Raw genomic sequence first — 16,586 nt, 5'->3', positions numbered from 1 at the left:
TTATGTCAGGGTTATAATTGTGATAAAGTGTTTTAAATATGTTTTTTTTTAATAATGTTTGCATATAAGGTTCCCATGTCAGAGCTATAATATGTACGTGTAATGTGTGATGAAAATTAAACTTTATCACATGAGACTTGCACATTCTATTGAGCAATATGATTTCGAGTGTTAGTTAAAGATGCAGTCTAGTGCAGTTTTAAATGACAGGCTTTATGTAGGATTTCAAACTTCGCATGGTGGAATATTAAGTTTTGCAGTACATGTAAATGAAAACTATCTCCTTATGAGCTGCAGAAATATCTCACAACCAGTTTCATGGTACAGATAGTAGGAGGGTTATCTTGAGCCTCAACTATGAGAATGTTCATCTGACAAAATATAAATCTTAATGCTGTCTAAATTTGTAACATGTCAATCTTGATAATGTACATGTAAACGTGAGAAATTGTCCGAAATTCAAACAATTACACTGATATGCTGATTACATGTAGTTATCTATAAATCAAGCTATTGTTATACCTTGTTACATTGATTCCACAATATAGGGTGCATTCGATTAGCTTCCCTTTGTCAAACCCTGTGCTCACTCAGGTGAGCCCCCGGCAAGAGCTAATCGAACGATCACTCACCATCTTGTGGTGACATCATTACACCTCAGGCCAGCCCCAAGTGACCCACTCTACAAGCTGACCCGGGTGAGCCCCTGGAATGACGTCAAAGCTATTCAAACGCATGCTCTCCTCACAGAATTAAATGTGTTTAATTTGAGTTCAGTGTTGTATTGTGTGTAACTGCACCAGCACCCTATAACCTTAAGATAAATGCAGTATTCCACTAACAAGTATTATCTTCAAGCAATCTTGAATCCTCAAGCTTGATTGGTCAACCCATGGCAAGAAAAGGTGTGATATAAATCTACATCACTCAGCCAATATCACAACGTGCATACTGCGCTGCTCTAACTCATTGTATTGCGCTATTTTAAGCTAAGAAAATGTACAGCCGTTCCAAAGCAGTTCCATCACTTATTGCAACTGCGTGTAGCTTCCTTGAAGATAAACTTATTCTCATACGCACTTGTGAAATGGAAAATATAGCGCCTCTGCGGCCCATATTGGGCACAAAAGCACTATATTTCTTTGCCTTCTACTTGGGCTTATTTTAAACAAAAAATACTGCATGTAATCAACAGTATGCTTGCAAATCTTGAAGAGTACTCTTTTATTGATGTGGAGGTCAATGGCCTGCTACAGACCTGTAAAATGGGAGAATTTGTCTGTTCTCTACATTGTAAAATCGATGTAACTAAACTAAAGCTTGGAAGAAAAAGCAGTCAGTCAGGACCCTTTTGGTGGAGAATCATTGTTTAGTATCGCTATTGCAAAAAAGAGCATAACCAAAACTGGTAGTAGAAGGATAACGATCTAATATACATGTAAATAAGAAATGCTGTTTGTAACATGAGCATCAAACAAATAAATTGTATAAAGTCGTGGAATCAATCAGTTGACATTCTTAATGAGTGTAGTATTATTGAGCAATGATAATGAGGTAATCTTGGGTCCAACATATCTTATAAAAAGGAACCACAAAAAACACTACATTCTTCAAAATTGAACTGGGTTATGGGTGAACTGGGTTATGGGTGAACTGGGTTATGGGTGAACTGGGTTATGGGTGAACTGGGTTATGGGTGAACTGGGTTATGGGTGAACTGGGTTATGGGTGAACTGGGTTATGGGTGAACTGGGTTATGGGTGAACTGGGTTATGGGTGAACTGGGTTATGGGTGAACTGGGTTATGGGTGAACTGGGTTATGGGTGAACTGGGTTATGGGTAGCTGTCAATTTATGCCTGCATGTATTTTCACATACATTGTCAACATGTATGCATTAATATATATATATATAAATCCTGTTTGAATAAAAAGTTTCCCAAAACATTGAAAGTACATGTGAAACAAAACAATAACCAGCCTACATTAGCAAAGTGATCATTCTGTATGTAATGACAGTTATAAGCGTCTCAGAGCTGTACCTACTAGCATGCGAGTCATAACTTACTTCTGGAAAATAATTCAGACATATTTTCACTTTAAGTCGATATTAAAAAATTATTATGATACTCGCCCATCTTGGTATAAAGTTCTTCAAATGTTTGGAAACTTCTTATTTACAAAATCTGTTGAACAGTTAACAAGGTAGTAATAGTAATAAAATCCAAAACAATGTACATTTACTTTTGAGTTTTGAATAGTTGAAACCATTCACAGCAATCAATAAAATCAACATCGAAAATGACATGACAATCTTTGTAGTGATCACCTATATCTAATAAGTGTGTTTATTTGAGAAGAAGCAAAGATTGTATACAATTACTTGGCTCCTGTAAGCTTCATCAATCCCTCGGTGCTCATTGATTTAGGACGTTCGAGGGGCAGACCAAGTGCTCTATCCCACACTAGAGATGACAACGTCCCAAGTGCTCTAGATACTCCAAACAACACTGTGTAGTAATTCATCTCGGTCATGCCATAATACTGTAACAATAATAATAATTAATAATTATAAGTTTATAACGCGCACATATCTGTCTCAATAGAGACATCCAAGGCGCACAAGAAAGAGAGTCAATGTAACATTTAACAGAAAACCTTCCTATTGAATATATATTTGATACTAACCTGCAAGAGTACACCACTGTGTGCATCCACATTAGGCCATGGATTCTTAGCTTTCCCATGCTCCCTCAAGGTGTCAGGAACCACCTTATATATCTGAGATACTAACTTAAAGAGGGGGTCGTCTGGCAGATGCTTCAACGCAAACTCACGCTGACAAGTATATCTTGGATCTGTCTTCCTCAAAACAGCATGTCCATAGCCCGGTACAACCTGGTCAACAAAAACAAATTCCCATCAAGATAAAGACTGTAGGTTTAAGACTGGACACTATTGGTAACTTTCAAAGATCAGTCTTCTCACTTGGTGTATCTCAACATACGCATAAAATAACAAACCTGTGTAAATTTGAGCTCAATTGGTCGTCCGAGTTGCGAGATAATAATGAAAGAAAAAAATCACCCTTGTCACACACGAAGTTGTGTGCTTTCAGATGCTTGATTTCGAGACCTCAAATTCTAAATCTGAGGTCTCAAAATCAAATTCGTGGACAATTACATCTTTCTCGAAAAACTACATCACTATAGAGGGAGACGTTTCTCACAATGTTTTATACTGTCAACCTCTCCCTATTACTCGTTATCAAGTAAGGTTTTATGCTAATAATTATTTTTGAGTAATTACCAATAGTGTCCACTGCCTTTAAGTAAACTTTCCATATGAAAACTATTTCTAGGCCCTGGTTTGACACAATCAAGAGCTGTCTTTGCGTTTTCAGTTATTTCGCCACTTGTTTCTCATCTTTATTTCTGCTTTTGTTTTGCTTATTTTGTTTATACATGTATATTGTTTTTTATTTTGGTGCTGTTGCCCTGATTTACTATAGTCTTCACCAGGATGCTTAGAAGCGTAGCACCATGCGCTTAGAAGCGTAGTATTAAGCGCGGTATAAATTTACATTGTTATTAGTTCAACCAGGGTCTATGTGAACGTATAGACTGGTGAGTAGTTCAATGGGTACACGGTACCTGATTCACATATATTCCATGTTGCTGAATCATTAAAGGGACACGTTGCCTTAGATCAGCCGAAGTTGGTCTATGAATAGCATTTGTAACCATTTGTTATGAAATGCATATGGTAAATAGATATTTCAAAGTAGAATATCAAGATCCGCAAAAATATGCTTCAAAATTGGGGCTGTTTTCAGGTGCTCGATCGACAGCGCTCCTGCTCGATCATTTACGGTGTATTTTATTTATAACACAAAAGCAGATTTCATGCCGGTCGTTGTTACTTTGCGTGCGACAATAAATAAAAGAAACATTGAACGCGAGAGGTCGCTTTGGAACGATGCACTAGCACGATATTAAACGCCCTCTATTGGTAAAATCCATGCCAACCAGCAATAAACGCACTGAGACCAAGACTTGACGTGTCACGTGGGAGTTTTCGCGCATTTCCAGGCGGCGCAAATGCGAGGGCGAAGTGCATACCGTCGGCGTACGTAGCTCAATCAACATCTGTTGTGCAATCTCGAGATTGAGCAGCGCAATTAACAGATTGCTAGCTTTACAAACTTGCAGCAGGGTACATTACTACACGTACATACACACACACGCTACTGTATACGTCGTCCGTGCAATACTAGAACTACTACTAGATTAACCATGGATCAACGACATATTCTCTCGTAAGAAAATGTGTGTTTTCTAATGCTTTATATCAAATGTGAAAACATTTAAAAAAAAAAGGAACCATTAAACATAAAACCTTAAAATTGTGCAGTATTTTGTCACACGGGAGTGGGATTGGGGTTGTTTTATTTTACTTTGTCTGTAAAGAAGAAAATTCGTACGTCAGAGTCTGATTCGACCTGACCATTTTAGTAATCATAAACTGAGTATGCTATCAAACAAATTGAGCTCCTGGACAATCTAAGAAGAGTGATTTTTTAGGAGCTCAAATTGAGCTCATGAGTATTCTCAGGAGAGCGATTAAAAGAGCTCCTTCTATTTCTATAAACGAAGGTCTGCCACCACAAATTATCTGGTCTATTAGTGTACAAATTGTTTTGCTGTTCAATGGTTCCCACAGAAAGTCCACAACTTTGTCATGACTTTCAGAATAAAATGAAGCAATTCTTAGACAATTCTTACATGGACACATTAAAATAACAAGACTGATTGAAAATGTTTCTTACCTGTCCAGATTGCAGGGTATTCCAGATGAATTCCTTCAACTGTGCATCAGATACTTCACCTCCTAATTTTTCTTGAAGCTTGGTTATCCACACTAATACTTCCTACAGTGTAAAACAATGTAAATACATAAATTCAATGTTGAGAGGCATTCTGAACACCAACAATCATTGCATACTGTGATGGGGTCCATAGCGATTTGTATACCTGAGGCAAAGCCGAGGGTGCCATTTCTCCCCCCCCCCCCAGGCTGTACAAGACACAGGGACCACCGTCGAAGCCACAGCATACAACTATTGTTCTGTTATACCTTGTTTACATTAATTATTTTCTCGAGCGCTGTTGTCATCTTCAAACATTATTTCGACGGACTATGCATACATGAAGTTTACTAAGTGACAGACAGTTGAATAACCATCGAGTTTAACGCTTTCAACATGTTGAAAAGCGTTGAACTCGATGGACGGGATAAACCTTTGAGAAATAGGTGAGGGGAACCCAAAGTCTATCCTTTGATGTTCTTAAGTTGTTCTTGAACATTGTCATCAACTTAATTGTTATCCAGTATCCTTAAAGACAGTTGGACACTAATCGTAATTATCAAAGAATAGCCTTCACAGTTGGTGTATCTCAACATATGCACAAAATAACAAACCTGTGAATGTTTGAGCTCAATTGGTCATCAAAGTTGCGTGATAATAATGAAAGAAAATACACCCTTGTCACAAGGAGTTGTGTGCTTTCAGATGCTTAATTTCAAGACCTCAAGTTCTAAATCTGAGATCTCGAAATCAAACTCATGGAAAATTACTTCTTTCTCAAAAACTACGTCACTTCAGAGGGAGTCGTTTCTCACAATGTTTTATACTATCAACCTCTCCCCATTACTCGTCACCAAGTAAGGTTTTTTGCTAATAATTATTTTGAGTAATTACCAATAAGCTTGGGCGGTTCCAGAAATTTGGGGCTCGGTTCCGGTTCCGAAAAAAAGCTCGGTTCTGAGACATACCCGGTTCCAATTCAATAAAAAACATAAGCCGCCCGTCCAGAGCTCACACACACACACAAATGAGCCGATCTATTTGAACTGAAAATAACCAAGTTAATCAGACATCGGTTCCGAGCTCACACACACACAATTGGAGCCGATCTATTTTTAACGAAAATACCAGAATACCCACCCCAATGATCAGACATCGTGCCACCGAGCACCTATTTTCCCTGCTCTGTCCTTACTCTATGATTTAAACAAGTCTTTGATTTAGCCGGCAGTATGATCGTTGTGTAGCATATGTCCGTAGTGTAGTACATCCGTAGTGCAGTACATTCGTAGTGCATGCAGTGTGTCGTCTCTGTACATACAAGTGTACTATGCCTGTACATGCCTGTACATACATACCTACAGCACTGTGTGTTTTGTGCACGGGGCTAGCTTTTATGAATATGGATATATCGGCAGCCAATCACAACGTGCTGTCTATACATGTACATGTATATGCATGACATGTACATGCATACATGTGGTGGTTGTAGAAGATGCCTATGTGTGTGCACTGTGTATGCAGCAGCCACATGTGATAGTTGATACTCATGTCGGCTTGAAGCCTTTGCACACTGTATCTGCGGTCATCGCTTTCAACATCAAGCCTCATTTTCTAGAGCCGGTTCGTCGCAGGATCGGCTCCACAGAGCCTTTTATAATTGGGACTCGGTCTTTTAAAATCGGAACCGACAAAAGCGGGTACCCGGTTCCACAGAAGAGTGGAACCGCAAGTCCGGTTTTCAACTTGGAACCGGGTAGAACCGGGTAACCGAAGGGACCGCCCAAGCTTAATTACCAATAGTGTCCACTGCCTGCAAAGACATTTCCCAATATTTTCAGTGGGTTAGCTAGCAGGCATCATTTCATACTGACCTGGTTTGCTAATCCATGCAATGGTCCTGCAAGACCATTCATTCCGGCAGCCAAGCTGAGGTAGGGGTCCGATAAAGCGCTACCAACCAGATGAACAGTATGTGCACTAACATTCCCTCCCTCATGGTCACTGTAATGAGCAAAATAGAATTGTTTGTTTACCATCAAAATGTATTTATGTTTCTTCGCACTATTTTGGTGGTCAATAGGTATACGTGTAAAAGCCGCGTTGCATAAAATGCCAATTCACTAAATAGCGAAAGAACGACATTGCCCAATCCACCAGTAAGGCGCATCCAAGATTATTCTGATGATGTCAGGTGAAGTGGGTCAATACATCAATCTCTGAATATGTAAAGTAATCACACTTCTCAGGAAATTCTCTTAAGATAATAATGATAATAATAAACCATTCTTATAGACTACTTGTATTTGAACTTTGTTTACAATAAGTGTGACCTTGTACATTCTTTGGCTAGTCTGGCAGGCAAGAGACTGACTGGTCATTCAAGAAAGTTAACATTTTGTGTCATAATTTCCACATAAATCCAAGAGTTATGAAAGTAAAAGCTGGACAAGTTTTGAGATGTGCCCCCTTTAATCATATCAAAAGTTGATAAGAATTAGACAGCGCAATCTCCACAAAATATAAGATTTGATGTTTTCTTCCATTAGGCTGAGTACAAATCATGCCTGCAGGAAGTCCAGGCTTGGTGGCTCTTTTTTAAACTGTGATGTCACAGGTTACATCGTCTATATAGCGCTGTTCACCGTGAGGTCCCTATGCACTGTAAAAGGAGATCATTAGAGATCATTATTGTCCAAAGAAACTAGATTTACCTGTGAATGGTAAGGTAGAGTCTCATGAGTTCTTTAAACATTTCATCGTCATAACCCAGCATTGCAGCAAAGTTTCCTGACCAGTCAAGATTGACATCAATGGGGCATACACTGGTTCCTTCTCTGTAGAGATTACGGTAGATTGTGGCAGCAACGGTAGTCAGCTTGGCACACAAATCCATAGAATCTTCATATGCATACTACCAACAACAACAGACATCATACAATTATTAGTTTTTATTTTAAAGGATTTGGGTATTTTTTTTAACACAAAACACAATGTCCACAGATTCCCATTAAACTTACACTGTTTGAAGATCATGATAGTAGAAAGTGTATCATAAAATATTAGTTGCCGAGGTGCTGTAGTTTTTTAGAAATGAGTAAAACAATGTCATGAAAATACGTTTTTACATGCTAATATAATTTTCGTCTCATAATAACTTATAATAAGAAAATACATACATAAAATTTCAATTTCAATGTGTAATAAAACTGGGCCTTTGATACATTAGATGAACAATTTTGCATCTGTTGCTTGGAGACATCTTTACTGTACATCTTTACTGTGCCTTTTCTACGTCTTCTCCTTCTCTTTGGAAAAAACCCCCCTTAACATCAAAGACGCACAAACTCTGGATATATTCAAACGACTTCTCAAAACTGACTTATTAAACTCTAACTAGTTTCGTTTGTTTTTCTTTTTTGGATTTGTACAGCGTATTGGGACAGTGTGTGTGATGCGCTTTACAAGAATGGTGTATTATGAGTATTATTATTAATAAATGTCACAATGGTCAAGGTGTAAGACTGCAGGACTTGCAATCACAAGGTTGTGGGTTCAAATCCCCCAGCTAACCGCTGATTTCACAATGACTAGAATAAATATTGTCGTCTAGTTACTGAATCGCAGTTTCTTGATTTGTGTAATTTGTAACCATAGACGTTAAACCAATGTTTGTGTATGAGAGAAATCGGTTGTTGCCAGCTTGGTGTTTATATCCCTTTGTGGGAGTTTGCCGAGTTCCCTTGATGGGAAGATCATTCAAACAAACAAACAAACAAACAAACAAACAAACAACAAACATCAAATCATTAACTACTTACTCACAAAGGGGCTAGTCCTTAATGTCTATGCTTCTTTATTTATATGCATTGTAATTAACTAGTGAAATATACCAAATGGCTATCAATAGCTAATATGTGTCACTAGTTAAGGTAAGAGTGTTTACTAATTCCCTCTTAAGATTCGCATTGTCATGATTTGTACACATCTTCAATTCCACTCTCTTAGTTTATACAGTTTTCTCAGTTTGTAGGCAGTTAGTTTGAACTTTCCATTATTACATGGGTAAATAGCATTTGGTAGAAAATAATGTTTGGCAGCTATGAATATACTATCTACCAGGCCAAGCCACAGAATGCAAACCTGTGGACATTACTTTTTGTGTTAAAAATAATACCAAAGTCTTCGATTACAAAGTGATATATGAAGAGTGCATGTAAAGACCGGTTTATAGTCGGTTGCGCGATGGTCACCGATGGAAATCTTGACGCACGATCCTAAAAAAACTCAGGTTATAGTCATCAGCGAGGCCTAAAAACAGTGTTTTTTTGTTTTTTTTGTGCGTCAAGATTTCCATCGCCCGACCATCAAGCGACCGACTATAACTCAGCCCTAAGTCTACCTACCTCCCAGTAAGATGCCTTGTTGACACCATCGTTATATGCCTGTGCAAACTTACTATCACTGTTCATTGCAGTAATAGCTGCACTGAATTGTGACATAGGATGTAAGGATGATGGGAAGTTGTTCAGCATCTGAGCTACATGAGAAGGAACAGCCCCACGAGCTGCCCACTCCTTGGACACTGCATCAGCCTGTAAACAAAGAATCAATCAATTCAAAAAACGTTATACCAAAATGTCACTTGTTTGCATCACTGCATGACCTGTATCACCTGATTTTCAATGAAGCATTTTGCATCCCAAGTAAGTAACACCCTGTTCAGACAGGCGCTCCATTGTTGCGCCGACCCAAATAGATTAGAAGCGACTCTAGGGCGACCCAATTAACTTTTTGTTTCAGACAGGTGAACTCAACCTACATGTAACATTTACATTTGGTTCGGCTCATAACAAGATCGACGTCTGACACCAAGGAGCTCCCAGGTTGTTCCAAACAACTGCAACAGTCAATCTTTTGACTTCTAGCGCATCCAGTTGCTCCTAACTGTTTCAGATGTCAAACTTTTTATGTCCTTAATTCAGAATTTGGTTCAGCGCAACTCTGGAGCGCCTGTCTGAAACGGGTGTAACCTTCACTTTGTGCATGAATGGACATTGTAAAGCTCCCAGCTCCTGCCTGCCAACATCTCATCACTTGAACCTACACTGAAACCATTTATTATCAATCATTCAAATCAATTAACACACACTACTACAACAGCAAAAACAAAAAAATATTGGGTTTTTTCTTCCAGTACGCGCTAATCCACCAATCAGATGCTGGAGGGTGGTGTTAAAAACTATAACCTACTCCCAGTTTTTATATTTCACACTGTGTTTTGTGAGTGTCAATGCATCACCCTTCGCATACGAACAGTGAAAATGAGCGCGTGCATGCATAATATTCTTAAATTTTATATACTTTGCGCATTACACGTGTTCTGCTTGTCATAAAAAAATACTTAAATTTATTAAGGCCAACTTTTTGATTAGCAAAATGGCGTACCTTAGAAGCATCTTTACTTGATTATCCAAACCTTTGTCATTTACTCATATCTCAAAGATACAGCGGTGTGGCTTTGTTTAGATCTTTAGTTTTGTTCATGTAGCAGTTTGTCAATCATGACCTACACAATGTTCACCCTTCATTTATATTTTACAAAAACCTTTTCCAATAACATCAAAAATGCCTAGTTTATTGTTAGATTAAACATGTTTAAAGGCAGTGGACACTATTGGTAATTACTCAAAATAATTACGAGCATAAAACCTTTCTTGGTAAAGAGTAATGGGGAGAGGTTGATGGTATAAAACGTTGTGAGAAACGGGTTCCTCTAAAGTGCCATAGTTTTTCAAGAAAGAAGTAATTTTCCACGAATTTGATTCCAAGACCTCAGGTTTAGAACTTGAGGTCTCAAAATCAACCATCTAAACGCACACAACTTCGTGTGACAAGGGTGTTTTTTCTTTCATTATTATCTCGCAAATTCGATGATCGATAGAGTTCGAATTTTCACAGGTTGGTTATTTTGTGCATATGTTAAGATACACCAACTGTGAAGCCTAGTCTATGACAATTACCAGTAGTATCCACTGCCTTTAAACATGTTTAAGAGTATGTCCGCTACTCTTCCCACATTACCAAAGGTGTTCAATGTGTTTAATACCATGTTAGATTGAATACCTGTTGTTGAGTTGGAACCTCTCCCGTCATTAACAGCCAGAATAATCCTTCAGGGAGTGGCTCACTACCTCCTGGAGCTTTAGGCAACTTTTCTTGGCAGTCTGGAATGGTATGTCCACGGAAACGAATTCCTTCCTCTGCATCCAACACTGATGTTTCTGTGACTAAACCTTTAATACCGCGCATACCTCCATAGAGCTTAAATAAAACAAATAAGGACAAATTAAAGGAAAAAAATATTCAAAAGCGTACAAATAGGATGACCTGGATGTAAGATGAACAAGTGTCACATTTTATGACAGGCAAAACACAAATTAAATTAAAGTTAAATTGACTGATTTCCCAGCAGGCTTGAGATACTAGAATAACATCTCCCTGATTACCGCACAATCAATCGACAAGAAGAAAATAACAATTTCAAGAGAACAAGTTTATTTATAAATAACACATTTTGTTGGTAATTTGAAGTTTCTACAGTGCACATGATAACATACAAAATGACCAATGCTCATCCTACTTAAGTTGTATATGAATGCTAAAAACATACCTGATCCACCATGACTTCACCAATCACCTTAGTCCCATGACTCTTACGAAATGCTTGCACTTCCTTCTGCTTAATGGGCACCAAGTCAGCCATCACATCCTTCAAATTCTGCACAAATCAATCACAGTCAACATTCAAAGTCTAGTTACAAGTAATCTGTTTATATCACAAATGCTTTTCAAAAAGCGAAAAGTATTTTATCCTCTTCTTCTTAAAGACACTGGGTACTGTTAGTAATTGTCAAAGACCAGTCTTCTCAGTTGGTGTATCTCAACATTTATGCATAAAATAACAAACCAGAGAAAATCTGAGCTTAATTGGTCGTCAAAGTTGCGAGATAACTATGAAGGAAAAAAACATCCTTGTCACCTGATGCTTGATTTCGAGACCTCAAATTCTAAATCTGAGGTCTCGAAATGAAAGTCGTGGAAAATTACCTCTTGCTAAAAAACTATGGCACTTCAGAGGGAGCCATTTCTCACAATGTTTTATAATAGCAACCTCTCCCCATTACTCGCTACCAAGTAAGGATTTATGCTAACAATTATTTTGAGGAATTAGCATTAGTGTTCACTGCCTTCAACAACACAATTTGAATACACAAGCTATCATGGAATATTGCACTCATGGTGTAATGTTTCCATTACAAGTCGTACTTACTGTCGAATCCGAGACATTCCTCATTCCACAAGCCAATGATGGTAAGACATTCTAGTACAACAAAACGCAAACGAAAACTGGTCAATCATCTAAACATGTGTGGTATGAATAGGATAAATTAAAAGCAGTGTAAAATTAAAAGCAGTGTAAAACTAAAATAGATTTCAACTAACTACATTGGCCCTAACATCTTTTTTTTTGTGGAAGAGTAAAGCACTTTTCACTTAAAACAATTACCAATGTGCCTTGCTGCAATGCTGATTGTTAATCAGTTGTCATGACGCATGGTCGCTGATTTAGGAAGTTTTCAAACAGCTTTTGAGCAAAATTACAACCAACCAATGTGCGCTTAACATCACTGGTAACCAGCGAATGACTGAAATCAGCCACATATACTAAGCTATTGCTAACAAGCTATGAACATGTTATCAAATTTGGATTTCATATTTAAGTGAAACAATTAATAATAATTTGCTGATTAGTTTCACCTAACAGGGTTGGGGGCTGGACTTTGTCACTTTGTGAAAACTGTGACAACATGATTGCATTTAAAACAAAATGGAATGTGCTTCTCTGTGTGTACTTGAACTGTACACTTTGATGTGTGTCTGGCCTGTATGCATAGTATGAGAAACCATGGAGGGAAGGTCAACAGTAAACATGTCCAGGCCCCAACATTCCCAAACAAACAAATCTTTTTCTCTTCTTAGGGGTTATTTTTGATTCATCGACGACACTTCAACCACACATCAACAACATCGTTCGTCTGTCGTCATACCACATCAGGAATATTGGTAAGACTCGTAAGTACTTGAACAAAAGTGCCACTGAAAAGGTCATTCATGCATTTGTTACTTCTCGCCTTGACAATGCTCTTCTCCACAGTCTTCCTAACAACCAGATTTCCTGTCTTCAACGCCTCCAAAATACTGCTGCCCGCATTGTGACTATGTCTAAGAAATCCTGTTCCATCACCCCCATTCTGAAACAACTACACTGGCTCCCTATCTCTCAACGAATCATCTTCAAGCTGATGCTCATTGTCCACAAAGCACTTAATGGCAAGGCTCCCCTCTATATTTCTGAACTTCTTCAAGTTTACACTCCATGAAATCTTCGATCAAGTACCATGCTTTTTCTCATCGAACCCAAGTCTCAGCACTCATGGGGAGACAGGTCTTTTTCTTCAGCTACGCCACGCATCTGGAATTCTCTACCACTTAATCTTAGATCTTGTCTTTGTACCACAACATTCAAATCTCTTCTCAAAACTTATCTTATGTCACAGTTTTTCAAGGATTAATTTTGTTTTGTCTGTTTTTCTTTGTTTTGTTTTGTTTTTGTTTGTTGTTGGTTTTCTGCGCCTTGAACACCCAGCAGGGTGGATACGTGCGCATTACAAGTCTTATTATTATTTATTATTATTAAGTGTAAATTAAAATTTGGCAGACTGAAATAAAATACATTGCAATCATATACACCAGTCCAGGCACGCAATTGTGAGCATCACGCCTTTTGCTGCGGTGTCTTCAGTGGCTAGATTATGCATGAAGACCCTGCAGTTGTTAGATTTTGTCAATAGAGGGCGCTACCAATTTTATTTTGTCGGATTGGTCTAATGACCTACCACACAGCATTTAACAAGTGCATTCCCCAGTCATCTGACATCATTGATTCAGACAACACATCCCCCAAATCTTCAATTTAGGTGTTTTAGGGCCTAGATATGAAATATTGCCATATCAAAGAAAATGGTGCCTGAAATATTCAGTTTATTTTGTGCAAAACCCAATATTCAATTTGGTTTTTCCCTTGAAAACATGACCACCTCATTTTACCTGATTTTATTAAATGTCACAGGTTGCTTGTGTTTATTGTTTACTAGAAGATAATAATGAATTTCATTCTTCCAAAAACTATGGATGCATACTCCAAGCTTGTATTCCAGAATGATTTAGACAATCATGTAACGTACACGACCATGGTACTCAGCTTCCCAATGTATGCAATAATCTACAACTGTCATGTGTAAACTCCTTCGGCTGTTCGTCTTTCTTATAAAACCTAAATCAAAAGAGGACAATGCAAATCATGGTTGTCTCCAGATTTATCCATGAAACAACTTGGTATCAAGTCCAAACTTGAAATGTTGAAAGAGACTCCAAAACACATGGAATTATTGTACACTATAGACAAGAACTAATTGTAAAATGAGGATTTGAAGCAAGAGTAAATTAAACATTATGGATTGGGTCAGTAGTCTTTTTACAGTATTAAAAAACAAATTATAATGTAAGAGGGCCCGAAAATGAGAGTTTGAAATAGACCTTTTGACTACATTGTACAACAGTATCTGAATCCAACGGCCTCTCCTGAGTGCCACAACTTACCTAAAGTTACATTACATTGGTTTCCTACCCAAGTAAGAATGACTAATGGTCATGCTAGTTGAGACTTTCCCGTCAGTCTCAGTGATGAATGGGCTAACATAGATGCATGCTGTGTACTACAACTTGCCAATACAGACGCTTTATATTCAGTTTGTAGAGCTATATGGAAATAGGGTACCGTACTGTTGAGCAAAATAATTATTGTCATGCAATACAACAGCAAGGGCTGGGGGGGGGGGCAACATACATAGTACTATCAAACTTTCTTTTCACAGTGTCAAGCTTGGCATTTCCAATTTCATTTGTGGAAACATATGTACTGTGGCAGGGTTAACTCTTTACAGCTCTAGAAGTAGGTGGCAACAGCCCCTTCGAAACAGGGTTAGCTCTAGAAGTAGGTGGCAACAGCCCCTTTGAAACAGGGTTAGCTCTAGAAGTAGGTGGCAACAGCCCCTTTGAAACAGGGTTAGCTCTAGAAGTAGGTGGCAACAGCCCCTTTGAAACAGGGTTAGCCCTAGGAGTAGGTGGCAACGGCCCCTTTGAAACAGGGTTAGCCCTAGGGGTAGGTGGCAACAGCCCCTTTGAAACAGGGTTAGCCCTAGGGGTAGGTGGCAACGGCCCCTTCGAAAAAAATTATTGTAGCCCATACCTTGAAGTGGCCTTAAGGCACTGTGTGTCAGGCGACTTGCATAAAAAAATGTTTAAAAAAAGGTGACTGACTGGGACCGAATTGATGATGAAGCTCATTGGTATATCACCTCCACATATGAGCCGTTGTAACCCAAAGAACTATGGGATATAAACTTTCCGTATGGTGCCACTAATTTTTACAAAAAGGGATCTCATTGTCATTGAGGTAAATTAGATACTCTATTATTTCATATCGAATGAAAAAATGGTGGCACCATGCGGAAACTTTCCGAAACTATGATAATTGTTCCGCTTTTCTAAAGGAGTACCTAGGTCAATGTGTAAATTTACATAAGACTAGGCCCTATATATTTATAGTATACTAAAAAGTCGGGGGATCTTTATGATTTTATATGAAGTTACCCAAACTGTAGTTGCGATAACGTGGTATCTTTGGATTTGGTTAATACATTATTATTAATTATAGGCCTACTTGAATCTATCTAAATATCTATGAACAAATCTATCAAAAATACTTATTTACATTACAATTTTTACATTAAATGAGCTTGCTTTTCAAATCTATTGAAACACAATTAAAACACCGGCCAGACAGCCAGAAATGGATTGAAAAATGCTTATTTTTAATACATTTTATTTGATCTTCTATTTACCGTATTATTATCTAGGCCTACTTGTACTTTTGGTAGAAACCTCTGTAAAATTTATACAACAAAATTATGATTTGATGTTAGTTGGTTGTACTTGTGGAGGCAAGGATACAAAGGATACTGGGGGCGGGGGGGGGGGGTAGTTAGGAAGACTCAAACTAAACCCGGCACTCAGGGTCAGACAGAGATGGACAGAGGCAGGAATCATTGAAATTAAATCAGATAATTTTCAATTTCATATTTATGACTCGGTCATGGCGGATGACAATTATTCACAATTTTTTTTTATATTGACATGATCATGATGACTGATCGACCACACACACTTTTCGACTTACTTTGGCTTGGAGAAATGTTCGTCTCGATATCACCTTCAGCAAAGACATATTGACTCCAACAAAAATGCAAAACAATATAAAGCAAATAACTAGGTGGGTCAACGTTCAGACTCAATTGGAATTTCAGTTCTGTCCGCTCTCGCTCCAACAACCCCGTCGACCGTTGGAGTTATCTGTTCAGTTGCTGAGAGAGTGTGATAGAGATTTGGGGCTGATGCATGCAGTGTGCAGTAAAATCGACCTACATCACTGTACTTTCGAAACAACGGCTTCGGCTCAAGGATCGGTTCAGGCTAGATTGGCCCCGCGGTTGTTTGGCCAGTTGTGCGTGTTTTTGTTTACATGCTCAGGGCTTCAG

The 16,586-nt window shown here is 38.3% G+C and overlaps 1 protein-coding gene across 1 annotated transcript; it reads right to left on the bottom strand.

The window, feature by feature from the left end:
• Positions 1–54: 54 nt before the first annotated feature.
• Positions 55–16,450, bottom strand: LOC139949088 (citrate synthase, mitochondrial-like). Its single transcript, XM_071947490.1, has 10 exons — positions 16,229–16,450; positions 12,200–12,250; positions 11,540–11,647; positions 10,993–11,190; positions 9,273–9,461; positions 7,581–7,780; positions 6,741–6,870; positions 4,828–4,929; positions 2,688–2,897; positions 55–2,543 (listed from the first exon to the last, which is right to left on the bottom strand). Exons 1-10 carry the CDS (start codon positions 16,274–16,276, stop codon positions 2,379–2,381), a joined length of 1,401 nt encoding a protein of 466 aa, XP_071803591.1. The 5' UTR covers positions 16,277–16,450; the 3' UTR covers positions 55–2,378.
• Positions 16,451–16,586: the final 136 nt, after the last annotated feature.

This window comes from Asterias amurensis, chromosome 16 (genome assembly GCF_032118995.1).
Source record: "Asterias amurensis chromosome 16, ASM3211899v1".
Classification (NCBI taxonomy): domain Eukaryota; kingdom Metazoa; phylum Echinodermata; class Asteroidea; order Forcipulatida; family Asteriidae; genus Asterias; species Asterias amurensis.
This window is presented reverse-complemented; position numbering and strand designations above follow the sequence as displayed.

Bases quoted from the DNA above. Each gene is read 5' to 3' on its own strand.
- LOC139949088 (XM_071947490.1), bottom strand. From the start codon at position 16,276: ATGTCTTTGCTGAAGGTGATATCGAGACGAACATTTCTCCAAGCCAAA. The intron at 4,930-6,740 runs GTCAGTATGAAA...TTTACACTGTAG, and splicing joins TGCATGGATTAGCAAACCAG to GAAGTATTAGTGTGGATAAC. The intron at 2,544-2,687 runs GTTAGTATCAAA...TTATTGTTACAG, and splicing joins ACAGTGGTGTACTCTTGCAG to TATTATGGCATGACCGAGAT.